This window comes from Myotis lucifugus, unplaced genomic scaffold (genome assembly GCF_000147115.1).
Source record: "Myotis lucifugus unplaced genomic scaffold, Myoluc2.0 scaffold_145, whole genome shotgun sequence".
Lineage (NCBI taxonomy): Eukaryota > Metazoa > Chordata > Mammalia > Chiroptera > Vespertilionidae > Myotis > Myotis lucifugus.
This window is the reverse complement of record NW_005871193.1, coordinates 183,817-206,090: the sequence shown is the minus strand read 5'-3', so window position 1 is coordinate 206,090 and position 22,274 is coordinate 183,817. Positions and strand designations below refer to the sequence as shown.

At 37.7% G+C, this 22,274-nt stretch overlaps 1 protein-coding gene across 4 annotated transcripts; it reads right to left on the bottom strand.

Moving 5' to 3' along the window:
• Positions 1-283: 283 nt before the first annotated feature.
• Positions 284-20,835, bottom strand: MDM4 (MDM4, p53 regulator). 4 transcript variants are annotated; one of them, XM_023759031.1, is made up of 10 exons: positions 20,615-20,832; positions 18,302-18,376; positions 15,020-15,153; positions 13,660-13,715; positions 9,952-10,019; positions 9,129-9,228; positions 6,939-7,069; positions 5,374-5,523; positions 3,417-3,497; positions 284-1,287 (listed from the first exon to the last, which is right to left on the bottom strand). In XM_023759031.1, exons 1-10 carry the CDS (start codon positions 20,690-20,692, stop codon positions 715-717), a joined length of 1,446 nt encoding a protein of 481 aa, XP_023614799.1. In that variant the 5' UTR covers positions 20,693-20,832; the 3' UTR covers positions 284-714. The 4 variants fall into 4 exon arrangements, 3 of the variants coding, with proteins under 3 accessions (XP_023614799.1, XP_023614800.1, XP_023614801.1); XM_023759032.1 differs by lacking the exons at positions 6,939-7,069; positions 9,952-10,019; positions 15,020-15,153 and having other exon boundaries at positions 20,615-20,835; XR_002830766.1 differs by lacking the exons at positions 284-1,287; positions 3,417-3,497; positions 9,952-10,019 and having other exon boundaries at positions 5,380-5,523; positions 20,615-20,835.
• Positions 20,836-22,274: the final 1,439 nt, after the last annotated feature.

Sequence of the window (22,274 nt, the reverse complement as noted above, 5' to 3'; positions counted from 1 at the left end):
TAAAATTAACTAAAGAAATGTTAATTTTCAAGTAAGTAAATAAATGAACATATTTTTGTTTGTACTGATAGTTGCTCATTCTTAGACCCTAATTTTTTTTTAACCTCACCCAAAGATTTAAAAAAAATTTTTTTAATTGATCTCAGACAGAAGGGAGAGGGAGAAAGAGAAATATCAATAATGAGAAGGGTTGAGCCCACAACCCAGGCGTGTGCCCTAACCAGGAATCGAATTGTGACCTCCTGGTACATGGGTTGAAGCTCAACCACTGAGCTACACCGGCTGGGTGAGGATTTTTTTTTTAATTATTGATTATAGAGAGAAAGAAGTGGGAGAGAAATAAGGACCGGTTTCCTCGTGTATGCGCACCAGCTAGGGATTGAACCCGCCACCTGGGTATGTGTCCTGATCAGGAATTGAACCCAAGATCCTTCGGTGCACAGGATGGCATCCAATCAACTGAGCCACACCAACCAGGGCCCAGATCCTCAGCTCTGAAGGGAGATGAAGTGATTAACTTATCTTTTTATGCTGAGTCCCCAAATTAATAGTCTAGTTCTAAAGAACTCATTCTCAATTTACAAGCAAAAATGTTCTGAAACACAACGTTTACATGAATAAATAATGGGTCAGACTGAACAAAGATGCTCAAGACTGACGTTTTGAATACATGACCTGACCTTGTTAATATTGTTAAAATTCACCGATTCACAGCTATGCTATAAAAACCCTAATAACCAAATGAATCTCTTTCTTGCACGCAGGGCATGAAGCCCCAGTCTTCTTTAATCTTCTGGCACACTGAAAACAAGTGACAAGATGGCTCGTCCTTCCATGAATAATGTTCCCGTCTCGTGGTCTTTTCTCACATACACTGCAGGGCTTCAGCAGATTCCGGCAATCCTCCGTGCTTCCTGTCACTGTTCTCTGCTGGAAAAGGTTAGCTGATTGTTCTCCCATGCTTGACACAGTCTCTTGACTTTCAGAACTGTGGGCCAAATCCAAGAACTCCACAGAGTTGCAGGGATCCAAGAGTTTGGGGTTTTCTTCTTTTTTATATGTATCTTTAGGTATAACAACTGGAGCTGATATGGTTCTGCGGCAATCAGGGATATCAATTCCTTCATTTTCCTTCTCTTCGGGTATGGCAGTGATATCAGACGTGGAGAGAGAATGCGTTAACTTAGAACAATCTGAATACCAATCCTTCCGTAAGGCCCAGCACCGAAAACAGTACCTCTTGCTTGGAGAGTTAAATTTCTTGCACTCAGTACACTGCCACTCATCCTACAAAGGGAAGTGCAGCCAATTAATACTCAGTGGGGAACGTGACTCTGAGAAAAAGGGAGTGTGGGCCAAACTCTCATCATTTCACTAAGCTAATGAGAGCACAGACAGTCCACACCACAGGTCTAGCCTAGAATTAAAATACATTGTACAGCCACTTTGATAGTGACACAACTGCCAATTCAAGCCAAAATTTAATATAGCAATCTTTTTTAAAAGTTAAATTATTTTGGCTTTTTAGTATGAATGGAATTTACATTGTTTGCTTTTCTGCTTTCTTTTTAGGTCATTTCTCTTTTTACAACTAACACTTATGTTGAGAGGCTAAAGAATGAAGAGATACTACTGTCATTCTTTTCTACTATTTAAGAAATGTTATAAAATCTGGCAAAAAAGCTACAATTATGATTTAGAAACTACTAACTTATTTATTCATGCTTTCTCACTGCTCTCAGGATCTTAGGTAGCTAACTGTATGCCTAAATCACACCCTCAAAAAACGAATGTTCTTAAAAAAAAAAAATGTTCTTGTCCTTGAATGCCAAGTTAAGTTTTTCCTAGTTCTCCATATTAAAATTAAGAGATACTAGAGCTCAGCCCTGACCGGTTTGGCTCAGTGGATAGAGCATCTGCCTGCGGACTGAAAGGTCCCAGGTTCGATTCCAGTCAAGGGCATGTACCTTGGTTGCGGGCACATCCCCAGTAGGGGATGTGCAGGAGGCAGCTGATCAATGTTTCTCTCTCATCGATGTTTCTAACTCTCTATCCCTCTCCCTTCCTCTCTGTAAAAAATCAATAAAATATATTTAAAAATTTTAAAAAAAGAGATTCTAGAGCTCAATAAATTTTACGTGACTTGCTTAATTCAAAGGTAGCTACCTGGAACAAGTCCAGATATTTAATGTGATCATAGCCTGGCTTTCACAGGATCAATGATTTGACTGACTTGACTGCTTTCAGAATGAAGATCAATCAAGCACTTCAAGTTTAGAAGTTATAACTCAATGCCAAGCCCAAGAAGCAGGGACACAACCATTTGTTAAAGTGGGATGTTCACCAGAGAGCCTCAAAACATTCTTGTGCCAGTTGAAGATCCTCAGCTCTCGTATGAGTACTACACAAATACTCAAAGGAACTTCATAAAGATTTGGAATTCATAACTGATGATGTCTCATAGTCTAATTGGCATCTTTTCTTTTCTAGTAGTACATAAAATAATAGGGTTTGTTAAAGTCAATGTCATCTTTGATTTGATAAAATACGGCCTATTTGCTTAATAGGTTTTCTTGGTCCAAATAGCCATAGAAGTCTGATGAAGATGGAAACACTTACCCTGCTACCTGTATTACGGTCAAGAACACTTAATGGATCAATATATTCCACTTTATTACCTAGCTATGCACAGATAATTTGCAGTGAATTACCATAATGGTCAACCAGTGGTGGGGTGGGAGTGGGAGAGGGATCAACACCAGAGACAACCTAAAATTTTTCCTATCCTCAAGCAGTGAAAAGTAAAATCAACCTCCTTATCCTTCCCTTACCACCCCTCTTTTTTCTAGTGAGTTAGCTGAGGGGAACACTAAACGGAAAATGAGGACCTAGCATGAAAACAGAAAAGGAACACATTTGAGTCTAAACATTAGTTGTTAATTGGTGACAAATCCATAACTATTACCTAAAAGCTTAATACTAAATCATTTATTAGCCCTCAATTAATATAAACTTGTGTGGAAACAGCCTTTCCATTTCTTTTTAAGAAAACATTAAAAATATAATTTTTATACCAACAAAAAATTTTAGATAGCTTTTAAGTCTATCCTTGGCACTGCAGAGGTGTTAGTGGGAAAAGCAGTGCAGTACTGTCCTGAATAACTGGACCCACTGCATCGTGTCCAAAGGTTTTTATGGCAGGGAGAAAGGCACACAGAGAGGCATTGAAGTCATCCCCTTTCAAGGTAAGAAGAATAGATCAACTCATCTCTTCTCAAATTCTAATAAAAACCTCTAACAAAATGTAAAGAAACCAACATCTCTTAACACCCAGGAAAGGTAAACGAAAATGGGGGGAACAGCATTCTTCACAGTGAACTGTTGGAACATCACCATCTCAGACTAGAGAATCGTACCTCAGAGGCAACCTCTACATCAGTATCATCACATATGGACTTAGAGTCCTCAAGGTCATCACTTGTTCCCACTTCAATCACCTGTGACAGCAAAGATATCTCATTAGTAAGGTTTACCTGTTTCACATGAATTTATTACCTGAGAACAGAAAAGATGAAAGAGCTTCAAGTTAAAGCTCACATCCTGCCTCCATCATTAACACTTTAAAAGGAGATAGCTTAAATATGAGGCCAAAAATGATTCTGTACACACCTAGCACCCAGAGGGTTACCCAATATCTTCTGCATTTAGAAGGAAGAGGATGCCCCAAGTTACGACTTAAAAAAAAAAAAAAAAAAAAAAAAAAAAAGCCCTGACTGGGATGCCTCAGCTGCTGCATGTCATCCTGTGCACTGAAAGGTTGCTGGTTTGACTCCAAGTCAGGGCACATGCTGGGGTTGTGGACTCGATCCCCGGCAGGAGGCGTGCAGGAGGCAGCTGATCAATCGATCTCTCTTTCTCTTCAAAAATCAATTTAAAAAATCTTAAAAAAACAACAACAGTATTAGAGAAGAAAAGTCACAAATTATTAAACGTGGAAATTTATCTTGGGAATCTAAGTAGGCACTGTAAAAGCAGTGTATAAAATAAGAAATTTAGATGTGAAAAATAAAAACAAAGTATTTTAAAATGTTATTCTTCATATTCAAAAGTACAACTAGTTATGTAATGCTCTAGCTGGCTATAAAAACATGCCTACAGACCAGGAACAAAAAGAAATGTGGGAAGTGTCTTCTAAATTTTAAAATTTAGAATTTAAAATTCTAAAAATGAAAACTTTAGTTTTATGACACGGTATGTGGAACAAAAACCAATTATAATACAATTATGACCTTCTGTATAGCAACTTTGTCACAATAGTTTAAGTATTTTAAGTCCCATCTCTCTATAGAAGTTTCCAAATGTCAACTTTGTCTTTATTCTAGCCACCTGCATTCTCTTCTAATGCTACCCATATAACTAGTCTAAGAGAACCCAACCATCTATCTGCCCACCACAAACATACAGAACATCCCCTTCAGGAACCCAAATTACTGTGAAAGTCTCTTAAATTAAAAGAATGATCTGCCCTAGTCGGTTTGGCTCAGTGGATAGAGCGTCGGCCCGTGGACTGAAGGGTCCCAGGTTCAATTCCGGTCAAGGGCACATGTCCGGGTTTCGGGCTCGATCCCCAGTAGGGGGTATGCAGGAGGCAGCCAATCAATGATTTTCTCTTATCATTGATATTTCTCTCTCTTCCTCTTCCCTCTTCTCTGAAATCAATTATATATATATGACTGATCCAATATAGTTCTGTTTTTGCTCTATTTATTCAGTGGATATTTACAGAGACTCTTGACCATGTCAGGCACTGGGACCTGCTTCCCAATTTATTTTGAGATTTGAACACATGCTTGTATGACTCTTCATCTTGGTGTACTCCCACTATGCACTCAGAATTCTAGCTCCCTCTTTCCTCCTATTTAAAAATCTATAATGCAAAAACTCATCTATTTCCCTTTGGGTATAAAATGGTTATGAAAGCTATTGACACATCCAAGAAATACGAATTTTCTTCTCTCTACAGGCTGTTGTGGCCATTTAGAACCTTGCACTGTTAGCAACACAAAGTCTCCACAAGAAAAAAACTATACAATGAGAAACTAGGCAAGTAGGAAAAGTGTAGATTATTGCTTCTAACAAAGGAGGAGCTTTACCCATGGAGTCCTAGCCTATATTTAAGGCAACCTCGGTTAACTGAGTGTGAATCCTAAAATTAGATATAGAAAAATACTAAGTAAGAAAGGGAGTAGGTGGGGTGATTATGTGAGTCATTTGTTGTATAAAGCGGAATAGAATAGGTCTCGTCACCAGATATGAATAGAATATACTACACACACATAAATACAACCAATGTGACATATTTCCACAACATACCATTTTGTCTCTCACTTTCCCTACTTCTTCACTTGTTTGTTCAATATCAGCAGCTTCAACTTTTATTCCAGCACCAAACTGCTCTGATACTGACTCATTCAAAAAACACACGTCATCTGTCGTATCTGAAACAATGACAGTACCTATATCCTAACAGAAAAAACAAACGAGGTTTTGTAGTCAGAAGCTTATCAGAGACATTGAACTAACATAAATGAACCCAAAACTCAATGTCCTCACATATCCCCAAACACCCAGCCTTTCTCCAATGGACATCTATTCATTCAACAAATACCTACTGTGTAAAAGCTAATGGATATACAGATGCCTGGTAAGAAATTTTTATTTTTAATTTTGAGAGTATGTTTATTAAAGCTGAGGACAGTTGGAATTTTGTATTTTAACAGTAAATCAAGTATAACATCTGAGAAACAGTACTGAAGAGTCTAAAACCTAAAGACTCATAGTTGTTCAAGTAAATAGAATCCATTCTCTGCATTCCTTTCCATAAGTGGCACTCTGAGAACCTAGCAAACATCCTATTAATTGTAAGATAGCCCTCCTTTAATGGTCAATGCTTAATGAAGAAAAATGAGAAATACTGACTCAAACCTTCTCTCCGCTTTCTTAAACAACTTTAAATATAACTTTCTTTCTACATTCAACTACGGACATTTATGACATGTCTTCTATAATATTCCTATGAAATAACTTATTATTTTGCCATTATATGTCCCTTCATTTACTGAAGAAATACTAACTGAACGACTATGATGTGTCAACTATTTGGCAATAGAGCGGTTAATAATATTAAAGCCCTGGACTTACATTTCAGTGGGGATAAACAGTCAATACACACATAAACACGATAAAATAATCATTTTACAAAGTGAGAAGTGCAATGGAGAATATAAAATAAGATAAAGGAGCCGAAACCGGTTTGGCTCAGTGGATAGAGCGTCGGCCTGCGGACTCAAGAGTCCCGGGTTCGATTCCGGTCAAGGGCATGTACCTGGGTTGCGGGCACATCCCCAGTGGGAGATGTGCAGGAGGCAGCTGATTGATGTTTCTCTCTCATCGATGTTTCTAACTCTCTATCTCTCTCCCTTCCTCTCTGTAAAAAAATCAATAAAATATATTTTAAAAAAAAATAAGATAAGCCGAAACCGGTTTGGCTCAGTGGATAGAGCGTCGGCTTGCGGACTGAAGGGTCCCGGGTTCGATTCCGGTCAAGGGCATGTACCTGGGTTGCGGGCACATCCCCAGTGGGGAGTGTGCAGGAGGCAGCTGATCGATGTTTCTCTCTCATCGATGTTTCTAACTCTCTATCCCTCTCCCTTCCTCTCTGTAAAAAATCAATAAAATATATTTAAAAAAAAATAATAATAAGATAAAGGAGCAGAATGACAATGGCTTAAATTGTGGTATGACAGTGGAAATAATAAAAAGTGGTTGGCTAGGTTTTGGATGTTTGGATGTTGTGGCATATGACAGAGAAAGAAATCAACCAAATGCTACTATTTTCCAAAGAAAAAAAGAAGTTTCTCTTCAAACATGAAATTTACCTGATTTGTCTGTAAATCAGTTGAGCCATTACTTCTAGGTGTGTAACTGTTTCTCAAATTTCCTAAAAACCACCATGGCCAGCCAGCTACATCCCACTCCTCAAGCCCGAGGTCCAGCCTAGATGTCTCGTCTACAGAAGTCAAATGAAAAGCATAACTATGTACACAAGCCTTAAGCATCAAGACTCTTTATAATACTTACAATCTCTTTATAAGTAAAAAGTCACTCCTGCTTCCAGTAAGGACAAATCAGAAACCAAATACCTGTCTCAGTTGCAGAGCTCACATCTACTCTCCTGTTTAGACTTTATTAGCTATTTCAGAGTTAAGGTATCTAAAATCTACAAATACTGCAAATCCAAAATACATTAAGGCCCCACATATTTCAAGTAGAAGATCCTGTGTCCGAAATCTAAATGACACTCAAGGCAGTTACTAACATATGTTTGTTGCTACCACATGAAATTCTTTTCTTTCTTTGCCATCATGCAATCTTTTTTTGTGCTTTGCTTGTTTCCTACTTTCTTCCTCTCCTCTATCTCTTCTTCCAATGCACTAGACATACCAATGGTGGCCACAGGTGTTTTTAAATGTGCTGAGGTACATACACATGTTTTAAAAGATTTCTGCAATAATGGGTCCCTGCTAGAATAAAAGTTTACCCTATCTACTTACAAATTATGTTGATCCTGTCTATAAAAAGGTATATCAGTGCTCAGGGAAACTTCAACTATCTTTTTCTTACTCCTTGCTGAAGTTACCAGAAACCAAACTCCTAAGACAAATATTAAAGTTATCTTCACACATTTGTAATACCTTAACTAATAAAGAATTAAAAAAAAAAAAAGTTATCTTCACCTAGTCAAGCTCTATAACTTTATGCAGGGAATGGAAATAGGCCATTCTTTCCACATATAAAAATTTTGACCTCTCTACCTATATATCTCCCTAAAAATACTAAGCTATTTATTCTCAAAACTTACATCATAAACTACATATAGTCTCTTGAATTGGCTGTTCTTATGTTTTAAACAGCCTTCTAAGTTGAAAATAAGCAAAGACCTGCATTTAAAGAAACAAAATTCTACATTAATGCCACAGACTGGAATAAGCTCCAAGGCAATTAGGTAGCCCAATATTCAGTTTACACTGAAATGAAATTTGGGAAAACAAATACAGAAATTGATTCAGTTTTAATGTAAACATTTAAAACAATTTCAACAGCGTAACTTTCCTGCCACTGCTCCAAATGTGAGCCTAGACTAGAAACCATCATGATATAAGGGCCTTTGAGGAATTTTTTATTTTATACATTTTTGCAGAAAATAATTTAGGGGATATTTTATAAATAGGGCTTGGGAAAACTTCCAATATATCACTAATTTAACTTACCCATACCACATCTGTATGTATGGCAAAGATCTGATTACTACCACCCAAGGCAAAGGAATTACCATGCTTCTATGTCTCATTCTTGGCTCTGAGATAGTCAGTATATTTTATCATGTTTGCAAACTTCAAAAATCTAGGAAAATTAGTCTCAAGCAAACAAATCAAAATAAAAATTCTAACCACATCAAGTATGTATATGGGTACCAAGATTTAAAAGACCAAAGTAGCCCTAACTGGTTTGGCTCAATGAATAGAGCGTTGGCCTGCGGACTCAAGGGTCCCAGGTTCGATTCTGGTCAAGGGCATGTATCTTGGTTGTGGGCACATACCCAGTAGGGAGTGTGCAGGAGGCAGCTGATCGATGTTTCTCTCTCATCGATGTTTCTAACTCTCTATCCCTCTCCCTTTCTCTCTGTAAAAAATCAATAAAATGTATATTAAACAAATAAAAGACCAAGGCAGCTAAGTGACCAGGTGGCAAACTGCTAAGTGGTAGCCATCTCCGCTTAGCTTACCAGCTAAAGGAAGGGTCTGCGCCAGCCCAGTAACCTGGGTTGCTAAGAGCACTGCCCTCCTCTTCCCAGTTAACAACAGTGACAGGATTTAAAGAAAAAGATTTTCAGAAAAGAATGAGGAAGAAGTATGACATATGCGCCTCCTACTTCACATGAAGAGACAGCATTATATTTTTTATTTCTCTATATAATGGTATTAATTATAGCCAGTGCTTAATTTGGATAGGTGTCATTCCTAAAAGTTATCAACAGAAAAGTCTACATAGCTTTAATCCAAACGTACCTTCTCTGGAATGTGTGCATTTGTTCTGTGAGGTAGGCAGTGTGGGAATATTGCCTTCTTCGGTACTTTTCCTGGAACTGGGACTTTCCTCTGCGCTTTGCTGAAAAGAAGGGAAAGGCGCCTATCAGTGCAATGGAAATGACTGAGACCAGGGGATGCAGCAGTTCCTTTCTGGCTCACCAGTTAGTGTGCCACACAATGGGTTACACACAAGAAAGAGAACTCGCATTCACCACAGTCATCAAATAAAGGCAACATCTCAACCCATTGTGAGCAGAGCTAAGACAATTGCAAACCTGGGGGGAGAAAAAAAATCTCTGCACAAAAGACCAAAATGTACTGTTAAAAATAAACTATCAATATAAACCCTTTAGCCTATTACATAATTAGGCATAATTCAGAAAACATGTGAAATCCTCACCATATACCAAGATGATCATAAGGTTTTCCCAGGTTTGGGGAAGCTTTAAGAATTGGCCTGACGTGAACTGAACTGCAACAAGCCTGTTAAAATCTAATAAAAGCAGTTTCCTCCAACACCTATGAATGTACACTGTCACACACACACAAGCGCACACACAAAGAAGATGCAACTGGAAGAACTGAAGATCAGAAGTGCTACATCCCAAAGAAAGATTCAGAGACTGGAACTCTGTTATGGACAGAACAGAGAATTTTCACTCTGTCCCTGGTCTGTGAACTCCCAAGAACCTTTATTAAATTCTTACCACATTCAGCAAGAGGTCTTGGGAGTCCAAGATCCATAGGTACAGAGAAGGGGCCACTCTGTACAACAAAAAAAGTCACCATGTGGTGATTTTACCTTCAGGTGGTCTTGACTTGGAATATCCAGATTTTGATCCTGTGCGATAGCGAGAGTCTGAGCAGCATCTGGATAGCAAGTAAAACAAAAGGAAAACCTTCCCTGGTAATAGCCATTCCTCCCACACAGAAAGGACCTCAGCAAACAACCCTGGAGCCAGGCTTGGTCCCTAGAGAAGTACCTCTCCATGTTGGTTTAACAAGGCTCTCATCCAAAAGAAATGGAAAAATCAAAATTGGTAAAAACCACAAAAGCCAAAACAGGCTATATTCAAAATATATTACCAAAATATAATCTGGGGGAAATGAAAGATAACCAAAAAAATGTCCTTCCGTAGCAAGCTTTCAAATTTTAATATGAAAAGTGATTTCAGGAGGAAATAATGGTGCATATTTTTATCATCTCTTCCTATAGGTATTTTATTACCAAATTTGCCTAAGTTGTAAACAACAAAAAGAAAAGGCCTGGCTTTTTCATTTAATTTTTCTTCTCAAATGTTAAAAAGTTATAAAGGGTAATGAAATCCGAAAATCTGGAATTTCTCACTTGCTTCATAAAACACAATACCATCTTCATGTAAACTCACATTCTAAATGTCAATGATTTCACAATTTAAATTCCCAACACCTGAATATATAGTTAGGTTTTTAAAAATCAACAAGTCTTATTTTTCCCAGTTACTATAAACATTTTCTAAGGACAAGGAAGCAGAGAAAGTTTTTCTCAAGACCAATAAAAAGAAAGAAAGGAAACAATAACCTAAGAGAAATTCTTAGTCCGAAAGAAATGTATTTCAAGGACTTGGAAATTTTCAAGCAGAACAAAAGGTTAAAGCTTAGCTTCAGAGAATTTAATAATCTGGACCACTCAGAGGGTATGCATAACTGAGATGCTTATATGTAAGCCTATCATAGATTGGGTTCATCGGCTACTATCAGGTCCAGAAATCTTATGGAAAATAATCCTCCTCTAAATAGACTGGCAGAGAATACAGATCCTACAACTGGTCTCACAATTCAGTTGTTTTGCACAAATCATTTTCGAAATTGTAATTATAAAGAGCATTATTTCTAGAAGGACTGTTATAAACAGAGATACTGAGTTTAAGAGACAGCATTTTCTGACCACAGTGGTCCTCAAAGCTCAGTTAGCATACAACTCAGATGAAGCACTTCTTTACTGCCATTTGATTACTATCATTTATATTCTAAAGCCTTATTCAGTTATAACGATTAGGAGTAAAAAAGAAGTTATCTGAGAAAACTGAAATATACACAGGAATTCTTAAATGCAAAGTTTGTCATATAAAATTCATTTTATCAGGATGCATGTGGAAATTTGTAGAAATGGTTTGTTTGTAAAGAACCACCATCATTTTAAATAATATTTTCCTCAGCCATCAAAATAAAGCATTTAGCTCATTTGCAAAGATGTAAAATAGGTATATGGAAAGCACTTGTCTCATTTGTCCTTTCACATAAAACAGCACAGGTGACCCATTTTACAAAGATCAACCACAGGTACTAACCCAAGTGCAAACCAGAAAACCAAAGTAACTTGTACTGTGGTTCTATAAGGTCTGGATAAAGAGTATAAGGAACTCTCTATAATATTTTTGTAGGTGAAATTATTCCAAAGTGACAAGATGAAAAATAAGATGTTTTACAGATTTAATGTTCAGAGAAAAAATGTGTTTAAAAAATTGATTGGAGCAAATTCTATCATAAGCAAGGATTAAGGAGGCAGCAATGTGTGGCACAATGGGAAAAAAAGGGATTATAAACAAGGATTAAGGAGGTAGCAATGTGTGGCACAGTGGGAAAGGGGGGGGGGGTTGGCCAATCAGAAATATCTCCTGTACCACTTGTCTCTTCATCTCCAGACCTTCCTTCCCCACAGGGTTGGGGTGAGGATCAACTGAAATGTTTGCTATAGAAATGTTCATTTTAACACATGGCATGTTAAATTCTGCAAAGGAAGTGCAAGAAAGAAAATGAGAGACAAAAGGTGAGAATTATTCTTACTCTAGATATTCAGAGAAAGATCAGAAAACAAATTTTACTGTAAAGGAGCAAATATAAAATCCTGTGTATTTCAAGCCTATAGTGAGTATCCCAGAAAAGCCATACTATTTTTCAAATGACTGAATTTTAATAAAGAGCCACATCATTCCCAAAGCCTTCCCTATCAAATAGAAATTTACAGCTGGGTAAAGTGGGCAAAGACTCAATGAAATCAACAGGCTTCAAAATTCAATATAAGTTCAAAATCACATTTCAATGAGAGCAACGTCTCATTTAAAGTGTAAATCTTTATTAGAAATACATTTTTTTCAAGCTTATTTGTTTCAATAACCTACTGAAAGATAGCCAATCGAAAGTGCTGTCTTAAGGGGAAAAGTTTCATTTGGAAATGAGACAGGGCTGCATTTCAGTTGTCTCCAGTTTATTAATTCACTTATCTCTAGCACACCACACTTCAGATCCAAAGCAGCCAGTTTCCTGCATATACCTAATAAATTAAACTCAAAGTGCAGGATTTAAGAGGTATACAATCAAGCAAAGGGTTAGACAAATTGGCCTTCAAATAACAGAAAGCGCCCAGCTGGTTTGGGTCAGTGAATAGAGCGTCAGCCTGGGGACTGAGGGGTCCCAGGCTCGATTCCAGTCAAGGGCACATGTCTGGGTTGCAGGCTTAATTCCCAATAGGGGGTATGCAGGAGGTAGCCAATCAATGATTCTCTCTCATCATTGATGTTTCTTTCTCTCCCTTTCCCTTCCTCTCTGAAATCAATAAAAATATATTTTAAAGAAAAAGACAAAAGCATTAAAAAAAATGTTTTCAAAGAATAAAATGGGTGAATATTCACAACATATTAAGTTTTTAAAAAATAAATAACAGAAAGCTAAAACTATTAGGTGAAAGGTTCTTGGGGGACCTTTATAATAGATGGATCAAGCTGACACCATGTAAGCCCACAGACTCTTACCACTGAAAGGGCACAAAGACCTTACATGACACTGAAGTAATGCAACAGATGTACAGAAGCACCCCCATGAAACCTTCCCAGAAAAAAATTTAAACTTGAATCTATTCAAGCACTACTAGTTATCAAAGATAGAACAGAGAAACATGTTAAACAACATCACAATCTACAAACTCTAGAATGACATGCTATAGGACAAATGACTCATTTCTTCACTAAATAAATGAAATAAAAACAAAGGAGTGTTAGCAACCAAATGTAGTGTGGGGGCTCTGAATGTGGATTTTGAACAAGCCAAATGTAAAAGATATTTTTGCGATAAATGGGGATAACTATACATAAACTGGCTTTTGGATACTATTATGGAGTTTTTTAGTTTATCATTATTTTGTTTGGTGTAATAATGGCACTATAGTTATACTCAAAGGAAAAAAGACGGGATCTGTTAGCAATTTTTAAAGTATGCCTACCTAAAGCAAATATGATCAAATGTTAACAATTGCTAAGTCCAAGAGGCGCACACATTAATTATACCAATCTATCTTTAGTATATTGGAAAATTTTCACAATTAAAAGTTAAGTGACATAGTAATCACATTCTGTGTGATGGTATCCCTCCCAGTCATGCCAAGACAGCATTCCATCATTTGTTTTCCCTCCCATCGTTTGCCCCCTTGAACTTAAAGCTGTGATATAGACTGAAAAAATATGATGAGACATACCTGCAGCAGCAATGGTTAAAGCGACAAGATTCTTTCTTAGCATAGCATAGAGAGGGCTGTTAAGGAGATAAAATAAAAAATTAATAACCAATAGTTTCCCATTAAAACGTTAAGTGAATTTCTCAAACACTGTCTCTGAAATTCATAACATATGGAGAGACAGAATATTTTCCCCAAAATAAATCTTTTATTATTTTTTTAAATTGATTTTAGAGAGAGGAGGGGAGAAAGAGAAACATCAATTGGTTGCCTCCTACACATGTCCCAACTAGGGATCAAACACTCAACCTGGGTATGTATCCTGACTGGGTGTATGGGATGGGTGGGGCTTCAACCAACTGAGCCACACCAACCAGGCAGAACTCTTGTAATTATTAAAATATCAAATGCTCTCAGTGGTTGAGCATTGACCTATGAACCAGAAGATCACAGTTCAATTCCCAGTCAGGGCACATGCCCAGGCTGCAGGCTTGATACCCAGTAGAGGCAGCCAATCTAATAATTCTCTCTCATCATTGATGTTTCTATCTCTCTCCCTCTCCCTTCCATTCTGAAATCAATAAAATATATTTTTTTAAAATTAATTAATTGACATTTTATTAATTTAGCTAAGAGTAACTCAAGTGGGGAGATTTCCTTTGCAACTACTCCTTTCTTCTAGGAGTTAGTTAGGGTGTGCAGGTGGAAGGGAGTCTTACCAAAGAAAGACAAACTGAAGCTCTAGAAAGTCATCACAAAGATATAGAAAGAGAACACTGCTTCTCACTTGCTAATTAGCCTTTGATTGTATAAATACCCAAATTCCCCATGCAGCTGGAGAAAGTCACACAAGTCATAAAAATCACAGGAGTCCATCATCAATCTCAAGCTGCCCAGCAATTCTACATTGCTCATCATCTCACTGTCCCTCTCTCTACAACTGTTTCACAAAATTCTAACCTAGTCACATCAAACTCCCTAATATCCAATCCTTCACACGTGATGCTCAATTGGCACTAAGCCCTCCTTCAACCAGCCTCTTCTACTTGAATCCTGACTCCTTAATTATCCTTCAGCTCTCAGCTCAAATAATCAATTTCTCTAGGAACCTTTCCTTGATCCCGAAGACCATAAACCCCACCCCTAGTATAATTTTACCTTATAGTGTGATAATTTGATTAAGATAGGGAAGAGCACCTGTCTCACTACACTTTAATTAAGCTCCATAAATCAGAGACTATGGCTCCCTACTATGTTTTCAGTGCCTCATAGGCCACCTGACATATGTAGGTCCTTAAATATTTGTTGACTAAAGGAATAGATAACCACTAATAACTTATGAAGATCAAGTAGTTAGGTATAAGCACCCCCCTCTTTTTACCTTGGATCTTTCACAGAGAAGCTCTGACATCCTAGGAGTTCTCCCAAAAGATCTCCACTACAATATACCATATGCTGCTCCCGAGGATCATAAAGCTGCTTCATTGTTATATATTGGCCTAGAAAGTGCATGACCTGCACAGAAATAAATTATTATTAAGAGTTCTGTCCAGCTGCTGTCAAAAACACACAAATTGCCTGGCTGGCGTGGCTCGTGGTTGAGCATCGACCTATGAACCAGGAGGTCACAGATTGATTCCCAGTCAGGCACATGCCCAGGCTGTGGGCTCAATCCCCAGTGTGGGGTGTGCAGGAGGCAGCCAATCAATGATTATCTCTCATCATTGATGTTTCTCTCTATCCCTCTCCCTTCTTCTCTGAAGTCAATAAAAATATTTTAAAAAATACACAAATCCTATATAACAAAAGCCTAATATGCTAAGTGTCTGGTGGACCAGTCAGCCATTCAACCAATCAAAGCATAATATGCTAATGACATGCTAAGGTCCTATGACATGCACTGACCACCAGGGGGCAGATGCTCCAACCGGTAAGTTAGCTTGCTGCTAGGGTCTGGCTCATCAGGACTAAGCAAGATGGGCCAGTCATGCCCTGGAGCCCTCCTGCGGTCCCTCCCCGGCCCAATCATGCACCAGGCCTCTGGTTAATTATAAGGAGACTAGAGGCCCGGTGCACAATATTCAGCCCAGCCTGCATAGTCCGGGAACCCTCAGGGGATGTCTGATGGCTTAGGCCTGATATCCTTAGCACTGCTGCTGAGGCGGGAGAGGCTCCCGCCACCACTGCTGCACTTGCTAGCCGTCAGCTTGGCTTGTGGCTGAACAGCACTCCCTCAGTGGGAGTGCACTGACCACCAGGGGGCAGCTCCTACGTTGACCATCTGCCCCCAGGTGGTCAATGTGCGTCATAGAGACCAGTCATTCCGATGTTCTGTTATTTGCATATTATCCTTTTATTATATAGGATAAGGTAAGTTAGGTTTGTTACAAGAAGGGGTAACATATAAAGGTCTGGGGTCCTGCCCTAACCGGTTTGGCTCAGTGGATAGAGCATCAGCCTGTGGACTCAAGGGTCCCAGGTTCGATTCCGGTCAAGGGCATGTATCTTGGTGGCGGGCACATCCCCAGTAGGGAGTATGCAGGAGGCAGCTGATCGATGTTTCTCTCTCATCGATGTTTCTAACTCTCTATCCCTCTCCCTTCCTCTCTGTAAAAAATCAATAAAATATATTTAAAAAAATAAAGGTCTGGGGTCCTATAACAGGATAACTGAACCCAAATACTAGGTTCATCCACTTATTATCATTCTGGACATTAACAGAGCCTTAAGTTTTATAATAGAAATGTATTGGTCTGACAATGAGAAAAAGTGGTGAATTTACCTAGTGTCACCTTTAAAATGTTCTCACCAATCCAAATAAAGGGGTCTCTCCTATTACTCAAAGGCATAAACTTTAAATTTGCCTGGGTCATAAAAATATTTTGCAAGTCCAGGGGTACATAACTACGATAGACTTACTGTGTGTTCACATAATTATTTTTGACAAATGAAGTACAATGGTTAATAAACTATAAGTGCATAAAACAGACTTTAAGTGTTTATCAAAAAATTTAATCTATCTGGCTTTTCTTACAAGTTCACAAAATGGAAGGAAACAGACAAGTTCATGATTCAAAACTTAAAAATGATCTAACTTTATCCTAATGTTTTCTCTAGGTAACAGATTTTTTTTTAAATTGCTTAATAATTAAGGTCACTTAATGACAGTAAGAATTTTGCTATCTCAGATTACAAGCAGACCAAAGCAGCGATCTTTATCTTTAGGCCCCAACTTCTCAGAAATTATTAGATATCTGCACAGAATTTGTTACCTACACTGTTCCCATTATATTAGGAGCAATGATGCTCCTGGGCTCCCCTCCATCCCAGACAATGTGTCCCAGTATCAGCAAAGTTCTCCTACCTAATCAAACACCTGGAGAAAAATAAGATGGGGAAGAGCATCTACTAGAAGAAAAGGGGTGACATATTTATGTCTGCCCAACTTTTAGTACAAAAAAAAATAAAATCCTCTAAAACACTACTCTAAATCTGTATATACTGCCTTAATACCCATACTAACAACTAATATTTAAAAATATTTAGGGGATTCCTCTTTATGTACCTGGTAGAGTCAATTCATAACATAGAGTTCATGTAAACTGACTCTATCCAACTTTTTCCCCAGTAAACTCTGCCATGCTATTGAAGCTAGCGTAACTCATAATTTTGATATAAAAATCCACACTTTGCCTGGCTGGCGTGGCTCAGTGGCTGAGGTCAAACTATGAACCAGGAGATCATGGTTCAATTCCCCATCAGGGCACATGCCTCAGTTGTGGCCTCGATCCCCAGTGTGGGGCGTGCAGGAAGTAACTGATCAATGATTCTCTCATCATTGATGTTTCTGTGTCTCTCTCCCTCTCCCTTCCTCTCTGAAATCAATAAAAAGATATTTTAAAAAATAAATAATAAAAACCCACACTTTAATAAGTTTGAAAAGGTAATATTTATCAGAATTTTAGTTATCACCCAAAATTATGGACTCTACATAATTAAAAATGATAAAGGAAATATGAGCATTCTAAAAAATCTGAAATGACTCCAGATTTGTTTCCTTAAGGGTTTTAATGGCTCAGGAGTGCGGTATTACAGACAGGTGTTAAGCTTCCTAAAAAACTCAAAAAAGCTTGATAACTTTGTTTCTTCTGTTTAGGAAGCATTTACCTTACTAAAAGTAAGCACAGTTCAAAGAGATGAACATTTTAATACTCTTTCCACATAAAGAATTCAGTTTGTTTTTGCTTTTAAAAAAAACACTTCAGAAGCTAAATAAGTTATTTAAGTGTTTAAAATAACTCACAGTGTTCAAAAAATTATCTGACACATTTATAATGTAAAGCTACAGCATTTAGTTCCTGCCTGGTAGTATCAGGAAATCACAGACAGACAGTGTCATTTTTTAAAATCGTATACATGCTTTGCATTTTAATTCTGAGATCAATAAACTCATGGTTAGTTTTGTTTAGCTGACAACAAACTTCAAAAGGGAATTTAAAGGAAATATGAAATCCAACTTAGCTCCATGGTCTTTGAAACAGAGCAAAAGTTGCCTCTCCAGTACCTCAGGAGAACTTCCCTCCTTAGGGCTGAGTTCAGAACTACAGATGCATCAGCTTCTATTTCTGAGCTGTTCTTAAAACAATTTTCTTTGATAGCTTACCTGGGTAACAGTGAAGATTTCACCCTGCGCACCTGCTGCCTGCAAAATCTTCAGAAGTGGCGGTTTTGGTCGTACCTAATAAAAACATAAAATAAACCTGATACAGTGGGGCCTTGACTTACGAGTGTCCCAACTAACGAGTTTTTCGAGATACAAGCCATCTCTCGGCCGATTTTTTGCTTTGAGTTGCGAGCTAAAATTCGGGTTACGAGCCAGCTTCAGATACCCCACCGCTAGTTGGTGCAGCGAACGTCACAGTGAACGCCACATCAGCCCAGCATCATGTGTCTCACGCGTTCACTTTATGATTTGACATACGAGTAATTTGAGTTACAAGGTCCGTCACAGAACGAATTAAACTCGTAAGTCAAGGCCCCACTGTATTTACATTTCAATTAGATTGATTTCTGATACCATAGGGAACAAGATCCTCCTTCAACTTTTTAAACTTATCTAATCTATAATAATAAAAGCGTAATATGCTAATTAGACCGGACAGCTGAATGACCTTCTGACAAAGCCAGGGCTGCAAGGGCCAAGCCCATTGCATGAATTTCGTGCATCGGGCCTCTAGTATTATATAATCTTTCAAAGCATAAAGTAACTACAGATGAACAGACTACTTCCTGAAAAATCATACTTTCAAAAGATAGCACATTCACACTACTAAATGGCTATAAGAGGAAAAAAGAAAAGATGTGTTGGTGAGAATGTGGAGTGATCGGAACCCTTGTGCACCTGGGAACATGAAATGGCGCAGCTACAGTGGAAAATAGTTTGACAGTTCTTCAAAAAGTTAAATATAGAATCTGCACATTACCCAGCAGTTCCACTCATAGGTATACACCAAAAAGAACCGAAAGCAGGGACTCAAGCAACTATCTGTACGCCGGTGCTCATAGCAGCATTATTCACAATAGTCCAAAGATAGAAATCACCCAAATACCCTTGGCAGGTAAACATATAAACAAGGCATAATGACTTTGTTTGCTATCTCTTGACTCTGACTACGGAGTCTGTCTTTAGCCACACAATTTAGTTTTCTAAATTGTATATAGTCAAAGTTTGTCTCTCTCTTCCTCTTACAGCCTCCACAGTTATCATAAGGCCTCCCTCATTCTAAAGTTTCACAAGTATTTCTTAAATTTTCTTCCAGTATTCTTAATCATTTCATTTTTTACATTTAAGTATCTATCTGCAATTTGTTTTTACATAAGGTTTGAGGTCTTAATTTGTGTCCTTCCAGAGATAGCAAATTACATCAAAACCATTTACTATAGGCCACATTTTCCCATCAAATCCAAATTCCACCATTTTAATAAAATGAGCTACATAATATTACATAGTGTACAATTTTTATGAAAACACAAAACAAAATGACATTATTTTGGTATGTTAGAGGAAAAGATCTGGAACAAGACACACCAAATTGATTAACAGTGTTATGTTAAGGGAAAGGCATGGGTCAAAAAAGTCTCTATACTGCCCAACCAGTGTGGCTCAGTGGTTGAGCATCAACCATGGTTCAATTCCAGTCAGGGCACATGCCTGGGTTGCAGGCTCAGTCCCCAGTAGGGGATGTGCAGGAGACAGCCAATCAAGGATTCTCTCTCATCATTGATATTTCTATTTCTCTCCCTCTCCCTTCCTCTCTGAAGTCAATAAAAATACATTTTTTTAAAAACCACTATAAATACTTTAGATACATTATAAAGTTTGAATCTTTTCTAAGAATACATTTGCTATATTTTAAAATTTTAAAGAAAACAAATTAGAATGAAGTGAGAGACAAAAACTAATTTACATAACTTGGTCCTAAACTCCTCACTAGCCACCTGTACCCTAAAACACTCTAGTTTTCAAAATGTACCCTTAAGCAATCAGTAACTTCTCTACATTTATGGAATCAATGATCCATTCAAATTTATGAGCATTAATACTGTTTACTAGTTTCCCTAATATGACATTTTATTTATTTATTTATTTATTTTTAAATATATTTTATTGATTTTTTACAGAGAGGAAGGGAGAGAGATAGAGAGTTAGAAACATCGATGAGAGAGAAACATCGATCAGCTGCCTCCTGCACATCTCCTACTGGGGATGTGCCCACAACCCAGGTACATGCCCTTGACCGGAATCGAACCTGGGACCTTTCAGTCCGCAGGCCGACGCTCTATCCACTGACATTTTAAAATAATACTTCTGCTCTCTATAAAAGCCTACAGTCAGTGAAGCCAGCTACATCCCCAACTCAATTTATTTACTTTTTTTTAACTTAAAGAGAAATAGGAATGCCTAAAAACATCTTACCTGCTTGATCTGTCTTGGAGAGCTCCTGCAAGCACTGTCAGTTGTTGAACACTGGGCAGAGGTAGAAAGTGATGCCATTTTGACAGTGAAGAAATTAGTCTGTTGATAAATCTAAAAGGATAAAAAATTACAAAATCTCTTCTGAAGTAGAAAATTCTCTCTAGGATTTACAAAAAAAGCAGCCAGCAGAAATAAGACACGTTAGAAGGCCCTGCACAAATGTAATATACCCATGCGGAGGTGCTTGGTACTCTTCTGATCACTTTCTAGTTCAGATACTGCAAAAAACTGAAGAGCTAAATCAAGAGTAAGAACCATCTATGCAATCTACCAACTTTGCTTCTGGAACAAGAAACTTTTTAAAGTTTCAAAGGTGGTACGGAGGGGACCAAAGTTTTGCCACCCCAGAAAATGCCTTTTAGGATATTGAGTTAAGCTGGTTATTAGGAAACAAAAGACTCAGAAAGAACTTTGACACCCCCCTTTTACTTGCCTAAAAGAATTCAGATAGAAAAACCTGCTTAAAAGAAGGGACATTAATATCATAATATAAACGAAATGTGTCAGGGAGAAATCTAGCAAAGCCGGTTTCCTTTAGTCCCTTGTTTGTGAGTGGCCCAGTAAGAATTTGTTTATCACATGTTTGCTCTCTCTCTCTTGAGATAAGTGGGGAGAAAATAAGGTGAAGTATGGGCAGTCCTTTGACAGGAGCTCAGCCTGTGAGAAAGAAAGATTTACTACTTTTGATTGGTTAAAGCAACAGTCCAGAAAGTTCATGCATATGCAGGATTTGGATGCCTGGGGGTTGATTCAAAGCTCCAATATACGTATATTCCAGAATGTAAGCACTCTTGTTAATTGGCCCACAGCTATTAACTGTTAATTATTCCTGTTTCTTCTCTCTCTCAAACAGCTATATTTAGACCATCTGAAATTTTCTCTGGTCAATGGCAACTAAATTCTTACAAATTGGGTTAAACCAAGGTAGACATATATCATCAAAGAAAGATACAGCATGAATTGAAATAGAGAGTAAGATTTCATTTCATATTCTCACCTCTACCTTTTCTCCTTAAAGAAAAACTGTAGGAAAGGAAAATGGCAATTTTAAATAAACTTACTTGAGTTTACTTCAGGCCTTTTTCTAGTAAAAAGGTGACAATCAGTGAGATTTATGAACAAGCCGCATCAGGGAAAGGGTGAAAAGAGCCTAGAAAAGCCAATAGTCTAGCTAAAACTAACAAGATTCCTCACTCTTCAGAGAAGACTTAACTATTACAGGCATAAATTTCTCCTTCCTATCAGCTTCCCTTGTTACAAAAAAGGGCAGTCTAATAGGATACAATCATAGCTTACATTTTAAAACAGCTAGCTTTTAATTGGCATTTCAAACCTAATAAATAAAATAGGGCCTCCAAATAACTTCCCTCCCACTTTCTAAGTTCTCCTAGCTGGGCTAATAATCAAGTTAACAGAGAGATTAACAGAAAATCAAATTTTTAATATATATGCACAAGGAATTCACATAAGCATGAAAATTCCAAAGACAGTGAGACAAAATTGGGTACATATGGCATTTTAGACAAAAGAGAAAAGGAGGGAATGGGACCTTAGATTTCAAAAGTGAGAATTGGCCATTTACAGGTAACTGAAGAAGAGT